Here is a 21,991-nt window from a genome sequence, read left to right on the forward strand (position 1 = left end):
GAGCCACCCAGGTGCCCCTGAAGTGTTTTTTAAATACTAAAACTAATACAAAAAAATCTACTAGGAAATTATGTGTTAATTAATGCTAGAATGCCAGAAGTTTAAAAGACAAGAAAAAGAACAATGTTAGGGACTGCCAAGTCATAAGCAGCAGGAGAGAACCTGCTACTCGGTTTCCAGAACAAGAGGGAATGCTTTCTAGAAACTTCTAGATATAGACCTGTTTTACCTAGTCCTTCAACAGAAAGGTTTACTATCAAATAGAACAATGGTACTTTCCATTAAAGTACAGTTTTCTAACCATACTCTTGAGCAGATCTTATCTCTGCTGCTGGTTAAGCTCAGGCAATTAAATACTGAGATAACCCTTAGGACCCCCAGGCATACACAGGATCACAGATGTATAAATCATACAAGTAAGATAATAAGGACAATGGGGCTAACCGAACATTGGAAAGTTTCCAGTTCGTTGTTAGGCTTTCAAATTCTAACAACACACACTGGTTGGCTTACATAGCTGAGGGTCACTTATCTCATGACAGTGCAACCAACCAGAGAGATTATCAAAAGTGTAGGAGGGGGTCCTTGAATCAGGTTTCAGGCCCAACCCTGTCCCAGTATTGGTCCTCCCCTCCAGCATCCTCAACAACATCTTGCCTTTTCCTCTATCTTTAGGGCTCCTCCCAACATCCCCAATGGGGCTCCAAACCACCCATGTACCTTCCTTCCTAGCACCGACAGTGGAAAAAAGTCTTCTCTCTAAGTAGGACAGTTCTCTCACCCAACTCAGAGAGCCTGGCTTGACGAGCAAGTAGACCTACTGATAAGAAATGTACAGCTAGGGGCGCCTGGGTGGCGCAGTCGGTTAAGCGTCCGACTTCAGCCAGGTCACGATCTCGCGGTCCGTGAGTTCGAGCCCCATGTCGGGCTCTGGGCTGATGGCTCAGAGCCTGGAGCCTGTTTCCGATTCTGTGTCTCCCTCTCTCTCTCTGACCCTCCCCCGTTCATGCTCTGTCTCTCTCTGTCCCAAAAATGAATAAACGTTGAAAAAAAAAATTAAAAAAAAAAAGAAATGTACAGCTAATGAACCTACGAGTTGGCTAAACCAAGAAGCCCTGGTAAAAAACCACCTAGAAAGATATTCTCAGCCTTCTGGTCAAAGGAGGTGATTCTCCTCTATCTCTAGGTAGGATCCCTGCTGCTCAAGAACCTGCCCAGGGTTCTGAGACTAGGACAACCTTCATTGTTTTCTTTGTTGAGCCATTATTTCTTTGGGATTCCTGGTCCACAGTCTCCTACCAGTAAATCTGAGGTAGGAAGAGCTTTGAAAACCACACCACCTTCATCACTTAGCTAGCAGAACCTGAAATGCGGTGATGTGAGGCTGTAAGCTGCCTCTCCTTAGAGGACTTAGCAGGAATAGTCACATATTTAGCTGAAGAAATATTGTTTGATTGAATTACAAGCTGGGGATATTTTGTAACAGGCAGCATATGCGTCATATTACTTTGCTAAAATCCAAAAATATCTCTGTATTCAAAACATATCTGGCCCCACGGGTTTTGGATCAATGCCTGCGGATCTGTAGTAGCTTCAAAATTAATTCCAGAATTTTCCTTCACTATTTCCCTCCAGGGCCTGAATTAATTATACTGGATTTTGTGGCTAAACGGAAAAGGTCACATATGGAAATTGGAAGTCTTCATAATTTAGTGGGGAATTTAATGGGAGGGGAGTACTTTTATAGAGCCAGGGGTTAGGGTAGAGTCTCCCCCAAAGACCTGGAGAAGACAATATTTACCCCTGAGCAACGGGTTCCTCACCCTTTTGTATACCTTTGGCTAATATTCACCCAGGAAGGAGACTACAAAGAGGGAAATTTAGGGGCACCTGGGTGGCTCAGCTGGTTAAGCAACTTACTCTTGATTTCGGCTCAGGTCATGATCTCACAGTGTGTGAGTTCGAGCCCCACATCAGGCCCTGCGCTGATGGTGCAGAGCCTGCTTGGGATTGTCTCTCTCTCTCTCTCTATGCCCGTCCCCTGCTTGTGCTCTCTCTGTTTCTCTCAAAATAAATGAATAAAAAGGGAAATCCATTCCCTGATTCAGTTGGGGAGCTCATCATAAGGTAAGAACTGCCTTCACTATACAAACAGGCTTTAAAATGAGGATTTGATTCACTAACCAAGCCAGAAAAGTTTGCTTCTGGAGTAGCAAGAACAAGAGAATTGACACTATGGGATCAGATCACTTTTATAAGCCAAGTTTGGAATCTACATTCCTTTTACATTACTTTTTATATGAGAAAATGTATTCTGCATACAAAATGCCATGTAGAGCACAACGCATTTCTAAGTCGGACACTAGCTATAAATACGTAATATTCTTCTAAGTGTCATCATTTTATTGTCCAAGAAATATGTATTGGGCACTTATAACAGGTACTCAGAACAGAAGGTTCAACAAGAGACAATGGACCAGACCTCACACTATTCAGACACTAGGCAGAGAGACAATGGGGAGAAAGTAAAACGCAGATTAAAGTAAACTCAAACTGACCAGCCGTGAGATCATGACCTGAGCAAAAGTCAGAAGCTTAACCGACCCAGCCACCCAAGTGCCGCATAAGAAACTTTCTAAATACATATATGTATCCTCCAAGTTCTGCTAGTAAGAAAGAGTTTATCTGGAAAAGAATCGCTTACAGAGTTCACAAAAGAATAAAAGCGTAATTTTCCCAAAATTTAGATGTTGAACACTATTTGAATCTCAAAACAATAGTGCGGAAGTTTGTCATTAAAAAAAAAAAAAAAGTTCTCAACTTTGCCAAAAAGGAGGTGGAGCGTTCGTGTCTGATCTGATAGCTGCCATCCACATTTTTAGAAAATGTGTCCCAATATTCTACATACCATCCTTTTGAAAACAACAGTCTAGTGCCATTGAAATGCCAAGATTAAATTTTCTAAGTGGAAACCAAAAAACAACTTCTACCTTCCCTGAAATCAGGAAATCCTAGAAAGTCCACAACACAACCCAAGGAAACAAAGCCTTGGATTCACACAAGTCCTTTTCCTAATAGCGGTTATTTGGTAGAGAGTGCATATAAAGGAAAGCAAGAAGACAAAAAAGGCTTACTTTTCCTCATGGCAGCTCATAGCGCGGTTGAGGGTACCACCGTCAGCAGAAACGGGAAGCTGTAGGTTGAAAGCACACAGAAGAATTACATGCTTGTTCCCTTAGGCCAGTTTGCATCAACCACATAATACCAAGGACCGAAAGTCAGTCCATGCTTGATGTTAATCCCCTAAAGGAACAAAAAAGAAATAACCAAGTCCTGAACTGAGTCTCGGGCATAACGCAACTACCCCTGTACTTTCAGATTTCTAAAAGGCATGAGAAATCCCGTGGGACAGAAATGCCCGCCTGGAAATCAGTAATCAGGATCCTCAAGAATAAGGTCTGGGAGGTGTGGAGTACGTACTTGATGAAGTTATTAACTTGGGAAATTTGGACCATGGGGAAAATTTTGAAGGTCATGAACCAGGAAAGTGAAATCAGTCCAGGAGGCCTGTGTTCAGTATCTAGAATTGTGAAGCACTCATCTCGGCACTAAAGGGAGAATTACAAAGATGTGTAAGACATCACTTCCATCCCATTGAAGAGATAAGCCGGTATACATATAACCAAAAATTGAGTATTGTGCACATAGTAACAACAGCTAATTATTTTTTTAACATTTATTTATTTTTTGAGAGACAGAGAGAGAGCGCGCGCGCGCGCGAGTGGGGGAGGGGCAGAAAGAGAGCCGGAGACACAGAATCCGAAGGAGGCTCCAGGTTCTGAGCTATCTGCACAGAGCCTGATGCAGGGCTCGAACTCAAAAACTGTGAGATCATGAGCTGAGCCAAAGTCAGATGCTTAACCAATTGAGTCACCCAGGCGCCACAGCAGCTAATTAGTAATACTCACAAGATACATATTACATGCCACATGTCATTCTAAAGGGTTTTCCATGTTTTATTATATATCACAACCACCCCATGAGACAGGTACCATTATTATGCTATTTTACAATGAGAAAACTTAAGCTCAGAGAATCTGAGTAACTTACGTAAGGTCACACAGCTCCTAAGTGGTAACCAGGGATGTAAACCCAGGCTCCAGATGCACTTACCTCTCTGCTCACCATACAACATAAGATGCAAAGGGTTCTAATTCTGACTATAGTAAGTTATGGAGGCAGGATGAGGTGGGGAGGTAGGGAAAGGGGAAGAGGAAACTTCAAGGAGAAAGTAGAAATTGAGAGGTATGTTGCCCAAATGGACACAATACAACCTCCAACAAAACAACTGGGTTCCCTAGATCTAGTTTCCTTATCTCTAAGCAAGACTGATGAGATTATCTCTCAAGTCCCTTTGGATCTTTTATTTTTATTTTTTGTTTTTTTAATGTTTATTTATTTTTGAGAGAGAGACAGAGCATGTGCGAGCAAGGTAGGGGCAGAAAGAAGGACAGACAGAATCCCAAGCAGGCTCCCCATTGTCAGTACAAAGCCCATTGCGGGGCTCAAACCCATGAACCATGAGATCATGACCTGAGCCATCCCCTCTTTTGACATGATCTTTTAAATCACTTCAGAATTCCACTCTTGTGCCATCACCAAAGACAGTACAAAAAGAAGGAGCTTTGGGACAAAACAATTGAATAATAGCTATGTGACACTCAGAGAGTTGTCTACCTTTTCGGAACCTTAGTTTTTTCATTGATACAATGAGATCATCTTTATAAGGTTGTTGTACAGGTTAAATAACCTATGCACAGTGCCTGGCACATAGGAGGGACTGGATTAATTTCAGTCTCTACTCCCCCTTCTTTTTTCTTTAACTACAAAAAATTTCAGTTCTTGAACCAAGCTAAACTTTAGATGAGTGACTGGCCACACATTAGGAGAATTTGGAGGAAGACTGAAAAATAAAAGGATATTTTCTAAAATATCTCAGAGATTTTGGGGCACCTGGTGGCTGGGTCAGTTGAGCATCTGACTCTTGATTTTGGATCAGGTCATGATCCTAGCATCATGGGATCAAGCCCCACATTGGGCTCTACACTGAGCATGGAGTCTGCTTAGGATTCTCTCTCTCTCCCTGTGCTGTTCTTCCCACTCATGTGCTCTCTCCAAAATTTAAAAAAAAAAAAAAAAATTTTTCCTTCTCTTGATCTTTTTTTTTTTTAATCTTTATTTATCTTTGAGAGAGAGACAGACAGACAGAGCACAAGTGGGGGAGGAACAAAGACAGAGGGAGACACAGAATCCGAAGCAGGCTCCAGGCTCTGAGCCCGACGCGGGGCTCGAACTCACAGACCACGAGATCGTGACCTGAGCCAAAGTCAGACTCTTAATTGAGTGAGCCACCCAGGCGCCCCTTGATCTCTTTCATTATACAACTCAACTACCTTAATGAACAGTCACATGATAAACTGGAAATCAAGAGGTGAATGCACATACTATTTATAAGCCATGATTTATATGGCCTAGGAAGCTTTCAGTATTCCATAAGTTACGGAAAAGTGCACTGTTAAAAGAATCAAAGTCTTTGTAATGTTACATACTGAAGTGGACTAGTTTGTTTGAAAGTTTTCAAAGTTTCAAACTGGCATAGTTTGAAGTTTTATTATCGAAGATTAAGTAAAGATAGAGATCATGAAGCATATCTGTAGAAGGGAAATGACAAATATATTGAAATCCAGGAGAAAACAAGATTATGTAAGTAGATGTTTGGTTTCTTCTTGACTAACTCAGAATACATTTTTTTTTTAACCAGCACTAGCTCAGGAGATTTGAGGCTTTTATTTCCTTCTTACTTCTTTTTAATTAAGGTTTAACTTAACATATATTAAAGTGACCAATCTTAACTGTACATTCAGTTAATTTTCATATATGCATACACCTATGTAATCATCACCCAGATCAATATAGAGAACATTTCGAGAATCCCTGAAAGTTTCCTAACCCCTTTTCAGCCCACACCCAAAAGGTAACCTCTCTCCACACTTTTAAATACAAAAATAGGCAATGATCAGTGAAAAGGTAAAGGAGTCCTAAACGTAATTTTGTTGTGTTTCCTAGGGTGTGCTAGTTTTTCATTACAAACACTACTCATGGGCAGTTTAGTAACCAACAGATACCCAAGGTGCTAAGGAATTAGCCCACTGGGTGATAAACTGAAACCCAGAGCCTAGAACGTTCTTACCCTACAAGAGTCCCATGACCCATTTCTTTCTTCTAGAGCAAAATGCTTAAAGAAAGAACTGCGAGAATTAAACCAGACTGCCAGCAAACCTAGTGTCAATATAAAAGACTCATAAGTGACTCAATGAGGGCTCAGCAAAAATTCTGCCTTGGGGTTAGCAAAGTCAAGATAGGTAATAACAATGAGTCAGACCCCAACTCTTGATTGGATCATGAAGCAGTCAACCGTGCATAGAGATGCCTCTGATTTGACACCAATGGAGCACGAACTTTGAGTTGTTTCCCAAATGTCATAGTTTGACATTCTTGCATACATTTCTTTTTTGCAACACATTTGTTCTGATAACTTTCAGGTCTTTTAGTAAAAGTTGGGAATACTATGAGTGACACAGGGGGTCTACTGGGCAGCAAGGCAATAAGATGTACAAGTTTGGTTCGTGCCTAATCTCAACACCTGAGCTAATGCCATATTTTAGTTTAGTCAAACTATAGATTGTCTGTTAATAACTTTTCCAAACATGGATACCTTTTGAGAATAAAAGGGGACTCTCTTATAAATACGCCATATAGTAGTGGGACTGAATCAGGACTCTCAAGGCAACCAGACTCTATAATCATCCTCTGTCAGACTTCATATTGATTACCTCCTAATTCCAATGACTTCTTTACCATTAAACTAAAGCTTTTAGAGTGGCAAAGACATTTGAGAGAGGAAAAAACCCAGGACACGTCAGAAACTACAGATGAGGCCTCGCAGGCTAAATATATCGATGTCACTGATCTAAGGATGGAGTCTTAGCTTGTGATATAAGGAAATCAGGTAGAAAAGGACTGAGGACTCAGAGGGGAATAGATGATACATCTTCTATAGTTGGTAATGCCTTCTAGCAGGTGACACAATGATTTAAGGGGCTGATGATCTAAGGGACGGCAGGACATTCAATTTGCTAAAATGTTATTCTCATCAATAGCAACCTGATAATGACAATCAACAGTTTACTGTACTAATTCCTTTATATACATTAGCTTTTTAAATTCCCCAATGATCCTGTAACATAGATACTACCGCTGTTCCCATTTTTTTCCCCACAGATGAGGAAACTGAGGCTTAGAGGAGGTAACTCACTAGTCAAAGGTAGTAAAATGCATATTAGGACTCTTAGATCAGTTTGAATCTCAATCATTCTGTATTTTACCTCACTTCATCCCCACCCCTCCCCTGGCCGAGACTCTTTTGCCACAGGACAATTCCCTCAAGTAACTCCAGTAAGGGGAGTTATTTACCAAAGGACAGAGACAGAGGGGCAGAAAAGCCCCTGAGACAGAGGGGCAGAAAAGCAAATACCCTAGGACTGCATGAGCAGTTCAGCTGAGAAGCCAGGAATCAAGACCATTCCCACCAGCTCTCACCTCCTGTTTCTTTGTAGTGTCTACTACTAATTTATACATTTTCTCAAAATCTGGAGACTTGGGATTCTATAGGACTAAGCATTTCCAGTGTCTGAATCTCCCCCTAATGTGTGTTTTACTAAAGCGATTATTATATGTTTTTTAATAAAAAGGAAAGATGAATTTTTAATTTTATTTCTTTTTATTTATTTATTTAAATAGTTAAATAGTTTATTTAAATAGTTAAATAGTTTATTTATTTTATTCTGAGAGAGAGAGACAGAATGTGAGCAGAGGAGGGGCAGAGAGAGCAGGAGAGAGAAAATCCCCAGAAGGCTAGGTGCTGTCACCTTGAACTCACCAAATGTGTGATCATGACCCTAGCCAAAATCCAGAGTCGGATGCTTACCCAAGTGAACCACCCAGATGCCCCTAATTTTATTTCTGACTACTACTAAAAGTAGAAATTAAATTCTGATTCTAGTCATCCTGTGATCATAACACACAGGGAAACATTCTGTTGTGATCTGGTATGCTTTTAGAGGTAGAAGCCAATACAAAGAAGCACAGGGCCCCAAAGGAAGGAGGCGAATGCACTTACTTTCCCAAGAGAATAGACTGTAATAATTACTCTCACCTCAGGAAATTTATTGAAAACTGTCATTTTGCAATTGGTACTTCCAACATTTCTGGGTAATGGGGCGGCTGGGTGGCTCAGTCGGTTGAGCGTCCGACTCGGTTCAGGTCATGATCTCATAGTCCGTGAGTTCAAGCTCCGCGTCGGGCTCTGTGCTGACAGCTCAGAGCCTGGAGCCTGTTTCAGATTCTGTGTCTCCCTCTCTCTCTGACCCTCCCCCGTTCATGCTCTGTCTCTCTCTGTCTCAAAAATAAATAAACGTTAAAAAAAAATTAAAATTAAAAAAAAAAGTTTTCCCCCCTTCATTCTTTTAGTTTCTGTAAGACGGAAAGGGATACAGCTGTAACCACGAAGTCTAGAGCCCCTTCCTTGAGGCCAGCATTCTGTTACTTCAATGCTGTATTCCATTAATAGATGCACATTCCAGCACAAAGCACAGTGCCTGGACCAGACCCCAGTTCTCCTGACTTCCAGCCTAGAGTCTTTCCAACAAGTTGTGTGCATGTGGGGGAGGGGGGGGGCACGTGGAGAGTGGGAGTGACTTGTGTGTGACCCGAAACAGAAGAACGTGAAGCATCCCATGGCCATCACCTGCCCCTTCCCACCATCTGACATCCAAGGGTCTAGTCCTGATATATAAACGTGATAGGTTTTTGACTGAGGTTCTGTGTATGTATATATTGTAAATAACCATTTACTGAACTCCTTTCCAGTGGACTGTGAACTCACTCAGAGCACATAGGTGCTTATTTATTTTTAAATCTCTATCACGCAGAATATAGCTTGGCACATGAAAGGCACCAAAAAAAAAAAAAACAAAAAAAAAAAAAAACAAAAAAAGAAAATACTGGTTAGAATAAAGGAAGGAAGGAAAGAAGGAAGGCCAGACTGCAAAATTTGCCTCAAATGATGGGTCTATTTATAAAACTGAAACTGAGGCACCTGGGTGTCTCAGTCGGTTGACTGTCGGACTTTAGCTTGGGTCATGATCTCACAGCTTGTGCTTTCGAGCCCCATCGGGCTCTGTACTGACAGCTCAGAGCCTGGAACCTGCTTTGGATTCTGTGTCTCCCTCTCTGTCCCTCCCCCATTCACACTCTCTGTCTCTCTCTGAAGATAAATAAATAAATAAAACATTAAAAAATAAAATAAGATATAAAACTGAAACAAAAAGTAAAAGCAAAATAAATCTGTGGCTACTTGAGGGAAACAAAAAAACTTTCTTGTTTGTCTGAAGGGTTTTCTGCATTCGCTCCTCCCCTGTTCCTCCTGTGCTATCGTTTTTGTTAAGTAATTCTTAGAAAGGAATACCATCAGAAAACCAATTGGAAGAAAGGATAACAAAATGCTAATAGGAATTGTTGAAAAGGAGTAACATGAAAGTATGTAAAAAGGAATGAAAATCCAAAGAAATAAAAAGTGTGCAACTGGTGATATAAAGAAAAAAATTTAACAACAGTAACTCCTTTGAATAATTCGGTATTAACTGCTTCAAAACAGTGTCCTAATTGCACTATGCAGACTGCTTCCTCAGAACATTTCACAGGGAGCAAAACAGCACATGTGAAACCCAGGCACAAGGAAAGAGCACAGCCAGTGCTTATAAGGATGGCATGATCATCAGTTCCCAGAACAAGGAAAGGAAGTTGCTGTATGAATGTTTCCCTAAGAAAAACTGAAAGATTCCCTAACTTTCAATCGTTGCCTGTGGATTATAAACAGTGATTCTTGGACTTACTTCGGAGCCAGACCATCTGGGAGTCATGGGACCTCTCTGACCCATTTGAAACACGTGCCGTCCTAGCATAAGCCAAAGGTTTTCTTTTTTAAGTTGGAGGTGCAGGGTGGGAGGATTTAATTTAAATTTCTTTTTCATGAACTCTCTTTTTCCCCTGCAAATTACACACACACACACACACACACACACACACACACACACACACACACACGACAAATGTGGGGTACCTGGTTGTCTCAGTAAGTGGAGTATGTGACTCTTCATCCCAGGATTGTGAGTTTGAGACACATGTTGGATGTAGAGATCCCTTTTAAAAATTAAAAATTCTTGGGGCGCCTGGGTGGCTCAGTTGGTTAAGCGTCTGACTTTGGCTCAGGTCATGATCTCACGGTCCGTGAGTTCGAGCCCCACATCGGGCTCTGTGCTGACAGCTCAGAGCCTGGAGCCTGTTTTGGATTCTGTGTCTCCCTCTCTCTTTCTGACCCTCCCCCGTTCATGCTCTGTCTCTCTCTCAAAAATAAATAAACCTTAAAAAAAAATTGAAAAGAAGGTCAGGGGTGCCTGGGTAGCTCGGTTGGTCGAGCATCCAACTCTTGGTTTTGGCTCACGTCATGATTTCATGATTTCGTGAGTTTGAGCCCTGCGTCAGGCTCTGCGCTGACAGTGTGGAGCCTGCTTGGGATTCTCTCTCTCCCACTCTCCCTCTGCTCCTACCCCATTCACGTTCTCTGTCAAAATAAATAAATAAACTTAAAAAAAAGGTCCAATGCTACTACTCAACATTAGAAGATCTCAGGTCATCTGGAGTTCCAAAAGATTCTGGCTGAGAACCACTGGTTAGAAACAACCACCCAGGGGCGCCTGGGTGGCGCAGTCGGTTAAGCGTCCGACTTCAGCCAGGTCACGATCTCGCGGTCCGGGAGTTCGAGCCCCGCGTCAGGCTCTGGGCTGATGGCTCAGAGCCTGGAGCCTGTTTCCAATTCTGTGTCTCCCTCTCTCTCTGCCCCTCCCCCGTTCATGCTCTGTCTCTCTCTGTCCCAAAAATAAACGTTGAAAAAAAAATTAAAAAAAAAAAGAAACAACCACCCAATGATTCCTTCATTCATTCAACACATATTTATTAAGCCCCTAACATTAACCAGGTACTGTGGATAGAATGGCAAACACAAGCCCCTTTTGGGGGGGTGGGGGGTGGGGGAAGATTCCAATCTTATGGGAGGGGACAGATAAGAAACAAATGGACACAGAAGATAATATCTCTAAGAGACCATCTCCCACCAACCTTCTCTTCCCTCCTTACACACCAGGCACAGTAGAGAACAGTGGCCTTTTTTGATGTCCCTAGACTATGGCCCAGGTCAGACCTGCCTCGACACCTTTAGCCATGTTCTCCTCAATGGCTGCCCAGATTTGCACTCAGACTTCACATGGCTTCTTCCTTCCCCTCTTTCAAGTCTGACACGTCACGTCTTAAAGAGGTTCCCTGATCTTCCTGTGTAAAATAGCCCTCCCTCATTCTCCGATGTTTTCTGTTTTTGTTGTTTGTATCTCTCATCTGTTGAAATTGTGTTCTTTATGTGCTTATTGTTCTCATTTTCAATTGTCCCACTAGAATGCAAGACCCAACACACCATGGATAATTCCTGTTTTGTTCACTTGTATACCTCATGCATGTACAAAAGTGCTGTTAGAAATGCTCACTTATGGAAAGCCTGGGTGGCTCAGTCAGTTAAGCATCAGATTCTTGATTTCTGCTCAAGACATGATCTCACAGTTCATTCAATGGAGTCCAGTGCTGGGCTCTGCGATGGCAGCATGGAGACAGCTTGGGATTCTCTCTCTCATCCTCTGCCCCTCTCCCCTTCTTGTGCTCTCTCAAAATAAGTAAACATGAAGAAAGAAAGAAAGAATGAAAGAAAGAAAGAAAGAAAGAAAGAAAGAAAGAAAGAAAGAAAAGAAAGGAAGAGAAAGAGAGAAGGAGAAAGAAAGAAAGAAAGAAAGAAAGAAAGAAAGAAAAGAAAGAAAGAGAAAGAGAGAAGGAGAAAGAAAGAAAGAATGAATGAAAGAAAGAAAGAAAGAAAGAGAAAAGGGGTTCCTGGGTGGCTCAGTCAGTTAAGTGTCAGATTCTTGGTTTCTGCTCAAAACATGATCTCACAGTTCATTCAATGGAGCCAGCTTGGGATTCTCTCTCTCATCCTCTGCCCCTCTCCCCTTCTTATGCTCTCTCTCAAAATAAATAAACATGAAAGAAAGAAAGAAAGAAAGAAAGAAAGAAAGAAAGAAAGAAAGAAAGAAAGAAAGAAAGAGAAAAGGGGTTCCTGGGTGGCTTAGTCAGTTAAGCGTCAGATTCTTGGTTTCTGCTCAAGACATTATCTCACAGTTCATTCAATGGAGTCCAGTGCTGGGCTCTGCGATGGCAGCATGGAGCCAGCTTGGGATTCTCTCTCTCATCCTCTGCCCCTCTCAAAATAAATAAACATTAAGGAAGAAAGAAAGAAAGAAAGAAAGAAAGAAAGAAAGAAAGAAAGAAAGAAAGAAAGAAAGAAAGAAAGAAAGAAAGAAGGAAGGAAGGAAGGAAAGGGAAAGAAAAGGAGCGCCTGAGTTCAGGCTCAGTTGGTTAAGCATCTGACTTCACTCAGGTCATGATCTCACGGTTCATGGGTTCGACCCCCCACTGGGCTCTGTGCTGACAGCTCAGAGCCCGGAGCCTGCTTCAGATTCTGTCTCGTGTCTCTGGCCCTCCCTTGCTCATGCTCTGTCTCTCTCTTTCTCTATCAAATACAAAATAAAACATAAAGCATTTAAAAAGAAAAAACAAATGCCCATTTATTCACATCCACACTGAAAAAGTATCCAGTCAGAGAGCCTCATCTATTATCTGCACTGTGGAAGCCACTCCCCAGACATGGTCCCTGGTAAACTACACTCCAGGTATTTACACCTTGATTGTGGGCTGGCTCTGGGGCTCACCTTTGACCACTAGAAAGCAGAGCTGAAGCTGCCTGATATCCAAGGCTATCTCATAAAAAGCCTTGTGGATTCCCCTTTAGCATTACAGAACACGTGTTCCGGAGGAAGTCAGCCATCAGGTAAAAAGTCGAAGTATACAGAGATGGCCATGTTGTAAGGAAACCCACCTGGCCACGGGGCGGGCCATGCAGGGAGACAAAATGCTCAACTACTCTGCACCTGTTCCAGCTATCCCAGCTGAAGCACCAGACATAGGAGGTGCATGTCTAGCTCCATCGAGTCTTTAAATGACTCCAACGACAGTGACTGCCTGAGAGACCCCTATGAGAACTGTGCAGCTGAGCCCTGTCAACCCACCGTACCATGAGAGGAAATATTAAATTATCGTTTTAAGCCACAAACTTTGAGGTAGTTATGCAGCAATATTTAACGACAAAATGCAGCCACCAAAGATAGCTCTAGACTCCAACAGTTCTTTGCTCACAAACATTATACACATGTAGGGTCCTTGGGATCTCCCTCCCACAAACTCTCTGATAAGGTACGTTTCTCTGCCATTCTGCTCACTCTCCTACACCCCTACAACTACCCAGTGAAACTCAGGAAAGCTGAATTTTCATTCTCAAGGGATCACTGTCATCTTGGCCAAGTCCCTCAACCCTCTGAAGCTCAGGCTCTTCTCTGAAAAATGACTGTAGATTTCATTTGAAATTTTTGTTCAGTGTGGCACAAGCAACACTTTTCCCCTTCTTCAAATAGAAACTAATACAGAACACAAATACATGAAAGAGGGGCCCCTGGGTGGCTAAGCTGGTTAGGCATCCAACTTCAGCTCAAGTCATGATCTCGCAGTTTGGGAGTTCGACCCCCGCGTGGGGCTCTCTGCTGACAGCTCAGAGCCTGGAGCCTGCTTCAGATTCTGTGTCTCCCTCTCTCTCTGCCCCTCCCCTGCTTGTGCTCTGTCTCTGTCTCTGTCTCTCTCTCTCAAAAATAAACATTAAAAACACTTAAAAAAAAAAAAAAAAACCAAATACATGAAAGAGATTTAAGAGGAAGAGGTCTAGCAGAAGCAGGAGAGGCTGTGTATCTGAGTGGTGCCAAGAGGGAGGCTGTTGTCAGAAGACCTTAGTTGAAAGGCCGGCTCCTCAACTCTCTAGTTCAAAGAGCCCTGACTCTCGCAGAACCTGGTGTGAAAACCACATACCGGATGGTCTCAGGGGCTTCCTTACTTCACATGTGACCTGTAACATTAACCATACAGAAAACAGACATCTACTTTAAAACTCTGGGGTCGATTTCAATGTATTAATTATGTGGCATTGTGTATTTTATTTTTATTTTCATTTGACACAGAGAGTATGCATGCCTAAGCAAGGGAAAAGGGCAGAGGAAGAATCCTAAGCAGGCTCCACACTCAGCACAGAGACCGAGGTGGGGCTCAATCTCACAACCCTGGGATCATGACCTGAGCTGAAATCTAGAGTTGGACACTCAACTGACTGAGCTACCCAGGTTCCCCTGTGTATTTTAATTTTTAAAAAGAACATTGGACCGGCAGAGTTTTGTTTACTGCTGCTGCTTTCTCCCAGAACATGACTTAGACTAGTGTTTCCCAGCTACCGCTGGCCCCTACACCAGGAAGCCCTTACCATCTTGTCCACTTCTCTCAACATGGATGCTAAACTTGGTTCGTGCCTCATCCCTAGAGAGAGGAAGAGAGTATTTCAAGTTTTCCCATTTGCAGTATAACCTGGCTTGGGAAATACTGGTTTAGAACCATTCTATTTGACTTTTTTTAAATATTATTCTCAAAGATGTGCATAGTAGGAGATTCCATGCCTTACTATAGATTCCCATTCCAGTGTTTAATGGCTGTGCTCATCAGCAAATTTCCCTTCCTATAAGTAAATGCTTCTCAGCTTTCATTCTTAAAACTTTTTTTTCGAAGTCTTAAAATCAAACTCTTCAGTGTCACCATGGGGCTCTCTTCTGAACTCGTGCAGTGTTTTCCATTTTCTCCTTTGAACACTGAGCTTAAATTGAAAACGGGAATGGTCTGATGAGTGTTCATGAATTTCTTTGACTTCTGACACTGATACATTGAATATTATGCATAGTTATGACAGCTTGTATCTTGGTAAGAGCATCAACAGCTTCTTAAACATGTCGTCAGACAATAGTTACGAAATTACAGGCATGTGATGATCCTTTAGTGTACCTCTATTGGCTAATAAATACATTGCCTGCCATTTGTTATCAATTAGGCAATTACTTGACCACACCTTACACTATTATCTCCACTCAAATCTCTAAACTCATATTTGAACTCTGCCCCTGAGACTATGAACGCACAGTGTATCTGATCAATGTAAAAAAGACTCTGTCTTTGATCGATATTCCAAGCCGTTAAGTAGGAGTCTTCTGCAACCTGAAAGGTGATGGATTAGGCATTTACTACTGGATCTGATTAAGTAACTGGAAAAAGTAACAGCTAGAACTCTTCTTTGATGTTAGTAACAAGAAATTAGGTGCCCAGAGGCTAGGAGGAAGAAAAGTAAAGGGTCTGTTATTGGAGCAAAATCAAAGAGCCCCCTAAAATATATTTCAGACATAATCTTACGTTTCTATTTGTCACACTACAGTGAAATTTCCCCTATCATCTACTGCTGCTGCCTTTTAAATACCGCATTCCACTTTCCTGTATGATAGCCCCACGAATAAACAAATTATGAAGCTGTCTGACAAAGTCTTTTAAACCCAGGCAAACATCACTAAGTAAAATAATAACATTTATTTGCTCCTTTGTAATTCTTCCCCGTTCTGGGGAAGGACTAGCTGCTATTTCCACCACCTGCCCCTAAACCCACCCCCCTCCCTTCCTTTCTCCCTTAAGATCACACTATTTTCAGTCCTCATCCTACACATTACAGAACAAGTTTGAGGGCACCCAAGTGCGCATTGATTGAGCTGTAAGCCCATGCTGAGGAATCTTTCAACACTGGTTTTTATTCATGCATCAAAAGAGGCCTAGCCAAGGTATCTCAAAAGGTTAAACATGTAACTACCATCTGACCAGCTATTCCACTCCTAGATATATACCCAAAAGAAATGAAAGCAGGGACGTGAACAGGTATTTGTATGTCGTTCACAGCACTATTATTCACAAGAGCCAAAAGGTAGAAACAGGTTAAGTGTCCATGAACAGGTCAACAGATAAACAAATGTGGAGTATACACACAATGGATTATTATTCAGCCATAGAAAAAGAATGAAGTGATGAGATACTCTATAACTTGGGTGGAACTTGAAAACATTATACGCAGTGATACAAGCCAAACATAGCAAGAAAAATATCACATGACGGCACTTACATGAAGTATCCAGAACAGACAAATTCAAAGACACACAAAGTAGAATAAAGGTTACCAGGGACCCAGAGGAAGGGAGGAAGGCTTATTGTTGAATGCATACAGAGTTGATGTTGGATAGGACAAAAAGTTTTGGGCATAGAGTGTGGTAACTTTTACACACACTGTGAGTATATTTAATGTCACTGAATGTACGCTGGCCAATGGCAAAAATGGTAAATATTATGTATACTTTACTGCAATAAAAAAATAGTTGGGGGCAAAAACTGAGCTCTCCTCTGAATTGTAGTGGGTGCTGTTAGGAAGGCACCTGAGATTTAAGGAAAGAGTACTACCCAGTTTAGGACGGTGATAACCTCCTATATTTCAGGCCCACACCTGTCATGAGTAGGAGAGGTGGCTAGAGAAGCGACCTGGCGGCTGAAGGTGTAATGTCCCCATGAAAAGCCAGGAAGGGATCCCTAAGAGAGCTTGCAAACCTTCTGGTCACACAAAGCCCTCCCCACCACACCCAGCCAGGCTTCCACAGGAGTCAATGGTGAAGAGCAACCCGCCCTTTGCAGCAAAATAGGTGAGAAAAAGAGAGCGCATGAGATACGGGGCACGATCTGCTAGGCCCACTCTCCTAGATTTTACAAAAACATTTTTATTTTATTTTCCAAGTGTTAGGACAATTTTGGAGCAAGCAGGCTACAAAAAGATGCTTTTGTTCTCTCAGCCTAATCACACAACTAGTAAATGAAAAGGCAAAAAGAAATCTTTGGAAAGGCCTTGATCCCCCAACTGTGTGCAGTTATCCGAAAGGGTAGGTGTTTTCTTTGACACACACCCTATATACACACATATACAAACATAAACGAAAACACTATGGTTCCGTAGTCTCTGCCATTATTCTGAAATCTAAAAATTAAGTTTAAAGAAACAGAAAGGTCTTGCAGCCGCAGGCAGGGCCAAAAGATCGCTTCCCTCTCCCTCCCCCCCCCCCCCCCCCAGCCATGTCATGAACTATTGTTGCCACTTGTAATTGTTTTAAAGTCAGTTTGGGCTTCCAACAATAAGGTTTTACATTCCTCTTATTGTCAACGACTTAGAAAATCACCAACACATACTTTATTTGTTATAATAAGGGAATGTTTAGAAGGATGCCTGGCACCTAGAAGCTCTCAAAAATATGTGAAAGAAATGAATGATGTGGTTTTTTAAAATGTTTTAATATTTAAAAATATTTATTTACTTATTTATTTACTTATTTACTTACTTATTTATTTATTTTGATGGGCTGGGAAGGGGCAGAGAGAGAGAGAGGGAGACACACAACCCAAAGCAGGCTCCAGGCTCTGAGCTGTCCGCGCAGGGGCTCAAACCCACAAACCGTGAGATCATGACCGGAGCCCAAGTCGGATGTCCAACCAACTGGGCCATCCAGGCGCCCCTGGAGGATGTTTCAAATACAAACCTTGAGACAGACTCAGCAAGCCAAAACCTCACCAAAAAACGGGAAGAAGAGGCATTCCTTTTCCAGGTGGGGGGGCACAGTCGACGCTAAGTTGCTAATGAGATTTTGAGGAACGCTCTCCCTGCACCCCCACCCCCACCCCTCTCCCCACCCCCACAACGGGGAAGGGTTAACCAGACAACCTCTAGAGACAACCACGTCTCGCTACCTTTGTCACTGAACTGACCTATTGTTGGAGCCCCGACGGAGCAGTCCCCAATGAGGCAATATCCTGTCTGAATAATTTAGGCCGGGACACCGCGCAGCCCACAGCGCGCATCTGGGAGACCGAGCGCCTCGCTCAGTCCGAACCATTTCCTGTAGCCGTAGAAAGCCGCCCGTTTTTAAAACTCCCCGGTTACAGCTGGGGTGGGGGGGGTGCTAGGAGGGCGGGAGGAAGCCCAACTTACCAGGAGGCTAAATATACGGAGCCTAGTTAGGCAACTGTTCCACCTGCGTGGCCAATTAGCTTCCTCCCCCAGCCAGACTAGTTCAACAGGTTTGCAGGCGCTCGGGCCGGGCCTCGCGGGTTGGGGCAGGAGGCTGTCAATTGCCTTCGGCCCTCCCCTTCCCTCCCCGGCCCGCACGCCGGCGCCGACCAATCGCGGCCGCCCGGACGTGTCCAGGTTGGCGGCCCCGCGGCTCCGGGCCGGCCTGGATGCGCTGAGCGGCCGGGAGCGCGCGAGGAGGGCGCACGGAGGGCGCGGGGAAAGGCGCGGCTCGCGGGGCCTGCGCCCGGGACGCTGGGAGCCGCGAGGGGACGTCTGAAGGTGCCCTCCACCCGCGGCCCCGATGACCGAACTACAGCAAGATGTGGAAGACGCAAAGCCTGCCAAAGTGCTCGCGAAGAGAGACAGCAAAGTTGGCTCAGCCCAGTAAGTAGCGTCCGGCCCGGGCGGGCGGGAGCGCTCTGCCCAAACTTCTGTGCCGGGGACGGGTTTGGCTTGGAACTTGACCGTGGACGGACAGCCCCGTGGCTTGAACTCTTTCGGGGGGCGTCCGGGCTCTTCTTTCTCTCCGATGCTGTAGTGGGGAACGAGGCACAGCAGCGTTTGAGGAACGGACCGCGGCTTGCAGTCTGGTGGGGATGTGAAGGATTGGAGCGAAAGCACGATTGGCGTGGTATCTGTCCCGAGGGAGGTCTGGGGCAGGCATTCAGATGTCTAAGTCAGGTCAAGGAACAGCGCTGACCCTTCCTTCTGTTCCTTACTTCTTCATGACGTGTATGAAGACGAAGCTACCTCGTAGATGCCATCTGGTTATTAGTTTCACAGCGATGTGTATTTTGTCATTTGATCCGGAACTAAAGGGTGTCTTTTCCCCATCTCCTTCGTTTCTGCTCAAGTGAGAGAAGTAGGAGAAAACATGAAATACGCTTTATCTTTCCCTTCAAGGACTGTCTGCCTTTGCTTGGGAACTTGACACAAACTCGCTACATACTTTTCTTTTTTCCTTTTTTTTTTTTGAGAGAGAGAAAGAGAGAGAGAGGGTGGGGGAGCGGCCGTAGGAGCACAATGAATATATAATAACGTAAAACATTTCGAACATTGGGTTATGACTATCCTCTTAAAAGATTCATGTTCATAATAGGATTGGTACATTGCTGGGCCTAGAAACTCTTCTGGTTTCAGAAACTGGAAACTCAGATACTTGGATCACAAGGATTACCTTCCTGTAACAAAACTTATTTATCTTTCCCTGTACTACTGTTTTTAAAATCCAGAAGTATTATTTCCATGCTTGTACTTGCCAAACATTCTTCTTTCCAAAAGGAAAACGATCATTATTTGGTTATTTTCTGTGTCGCTGTAACTTTAAGTGTTACTAAGGTAAATATATAAATAACCTGTTAAAGAAGCCAAAAAAAATTTTTTGGTACCAACCTGTTGGGGGTACCTAAAAAACAGTGAAAGTGTGATCTCCATTGTTTCAACATTTACTCAATTTTTATAACACGGTGTGGTTCCACATAAAGAATGGTGTTTATAAAAGCATATTCCATCTGTGTATTGGAGTTTGGGCTTAAGTTTTGGAAGAAAAATAGCTTTTACTAGCTGCTTTGATTTGTTGTGTCAAAGGCTTTGGTCATAATCTCTCCCAGTGTCTGCTTTCCTTGGCTGCCCTTTCTTCTGCCCCTCAGCTTTGTCAAGTTCAGCTGATATTCTTTCCTGTTTGAATGAACGATAAAAAGATGATTGAGGGGGAAAAAATGCCATAGGTATAACCCTCACAAAATGTTTTTGTTTTCTCTCCCCAAAATAAAGTCCTAACTCTGTTCTAATAACTCAAGCCCAAGAAAGAGATAAAGTAGCAAAGGACATTTCTTTTGCAGTTCATCCTTCTTTTATATACTTCTCTTAAAAAAGAGGGAGTGTGGGGGCGCCTGGGTGGCGCAGTCGGTTAAGCGTCCGACTTCAGCCAGGTCACGATCTCGCGGTCCGTGAGTTCGAGCCCCGCGTCGGGCACTGGGCTGATGGCTCAGAGCCTGGAGCCTGTTTCCAATTCTGTGTCTCCCTCTCTCTCTGCCCCTCCCCCGTTCATGCTCTGTCTCTCTCTGTCCCAAAAATAAATAAACGTTGAAAAAAAAAAATTAAAAAAAAAAAAAAAAAAGAGGGATTGTGGCATTCTCAACAGCACTTCATAGAGGTGACAGGAGTGTTAAGTGGGCCAAGCAAGACTAGAAATCTGGACTGTAAACTCCTAGCCTAGAAGTCAGCCCAGGCAGTGCTAAGTTCCAGTTAAACAAAGCAAAATGATTCAAGTCCACGCGGCCGCTGGTAAGTCTTTACATCTTTGCATTCCCAGTAGTCTACTCAGTTGAGGAGAGTGTTTTAATAGATTGAGAAAGCCTGTTGTCTGTTCAGATGAATTCTGTTAACTTCAAACTCTTCAGACGCTGGGGAAAATAATTTTATAGACAATAAACATAACCACCTTGAAGTGGAAGGCCCCAAACAGCCACACCTTCATTTGGAACAGCTAGTTTCACAAATTCATTTCAGTTCAACAAATACAGGAACGCCTACTATTGGTTCCATCGTGGTGGGGAATACAGGAATGAGGGCTCAGAGGACATTGCTGGGGGCTGTGGCTACCTTAAACTCAAACAAGATACTACTATAAAAAGTTTGGCCTATAACTGAATCTTCTCCACAGTTAAGGATGTTTGCCCGTTCAACAGTCTTTGGTAAGTTTTTCTTGGTTGAGGGAGATTTTTGTTTGTTTTTCCCTGCAAAATGGTCACTTCCAGCCCTGCTGAAGTCACTTCTGAATCACTCAAAGACTTGAGACACTCTATTTCCTGAGCTTTAAACTCTTGTTTTGGTACCAGAAGAAGAGTAATTTTAAGACGGAGGTAGATACATTATCAGTGTTACATATATGTGGTGATCACTCCATATTTGAAATCATTTGGGTAGGAAAATTTTGACGCTTAGGCACCCAGTCTTCTTTGTTCTGAACTTTGTAACTTAGATTAATTATGACAAAGTTCAGACTCGTTGGAATCTGGATGTCCTGATGGGCGTTTTCTTCTTGGAGTATTAGAATGGCTTGCTCTTGGGGCGCCTCGGTGGCTCAGCCACTCAAGCATCCGACTTTGGCTCTCATCATGATCTCACGGTTCATGAGTTCAAGCCCCACGTCGGGCTCTGTGCTGACAGCATGGAGCCTGCTTCAGATCCTCTGTCTGCACCCACCTGCCCACTCGCATGTGCGCTCTCTCTATCTCTCTCTCTCTCTGTCAAAAATAAATATTTAAAAAAAGAGAAGAATGGCTTGCTCTTGCCACATAGTCCTCATCACCTACAACCTGGCCTCCTAGTTAATAATAGCTGGCATTTATTGAGAATGCTTGCTGTGTGACAGGCATTGTGCTCAACATTTTGCATTCATTTTCACACAGAATGAGACGGATGCTGTCGTTATCCACTCGACACATAAGAACATGGAAGGTCTGAGAATTTAAGCACCTAGGTAGGGACACAGCTAAATTCAAGTCCAGAGCCTGCACTCTAACACTAGAGCCTGAACTTGAACACTTCTCTACTCTAGAATCTGTGATGGCCCACATGACCTCGTCTCCTCTGCCAGGAATTTAAGGACATTGGAGTACATGTAGATCATGTCAACTTCATTCCTAATAC

General features: G+C 43.1%; 1 protein-coding gene across 3 annotated transcripts in view; it reads left to right on the plus strand.

Moving 5' to 3' along the window:
* GRAMD2B (GRAM domain containing 2B) overlaps positions 1 to 21,991 on the plus strand; it is a 134,318-nt gene that overhangs the window by 38,950 nt on the left and 73,377 nt on the right. The window contains exon 1 of one of the 3 annotated variants that reach the window (XM_045487236.1): positions 18,165 to 18,721. The exons of the other annotated variants lie outside the window; for them this stretch is intronic. Within the exon in view, the coding sequence (XP_045343192.1) occupies positions 18,639 to 18,721 (83 nt within the window). The 5' untranslated portion in view covers positions 18,165 to 18,638. Of the gene's footprint in view, positions 1 to 18,164; positions 18,722 to 21,991 lie in introns of those variants that run through there. 3 annotated transcript variants of the gene reach the window in all.

Source organism: Leopardus geoffroyi, chromosome A1, assembly GCF_018350155.1.
Source record: "Leopardus geoffroyi isolate Oge1 chromosome A1, O.geoffroyi_Oge1_pat1.0, whole genome shotgun sequence".
NCBI lineage: Eukaryota > Metazoa > Chordata > Mammalia > Carnivora > Felidae > Leopardus > Leopardus geoffroyi.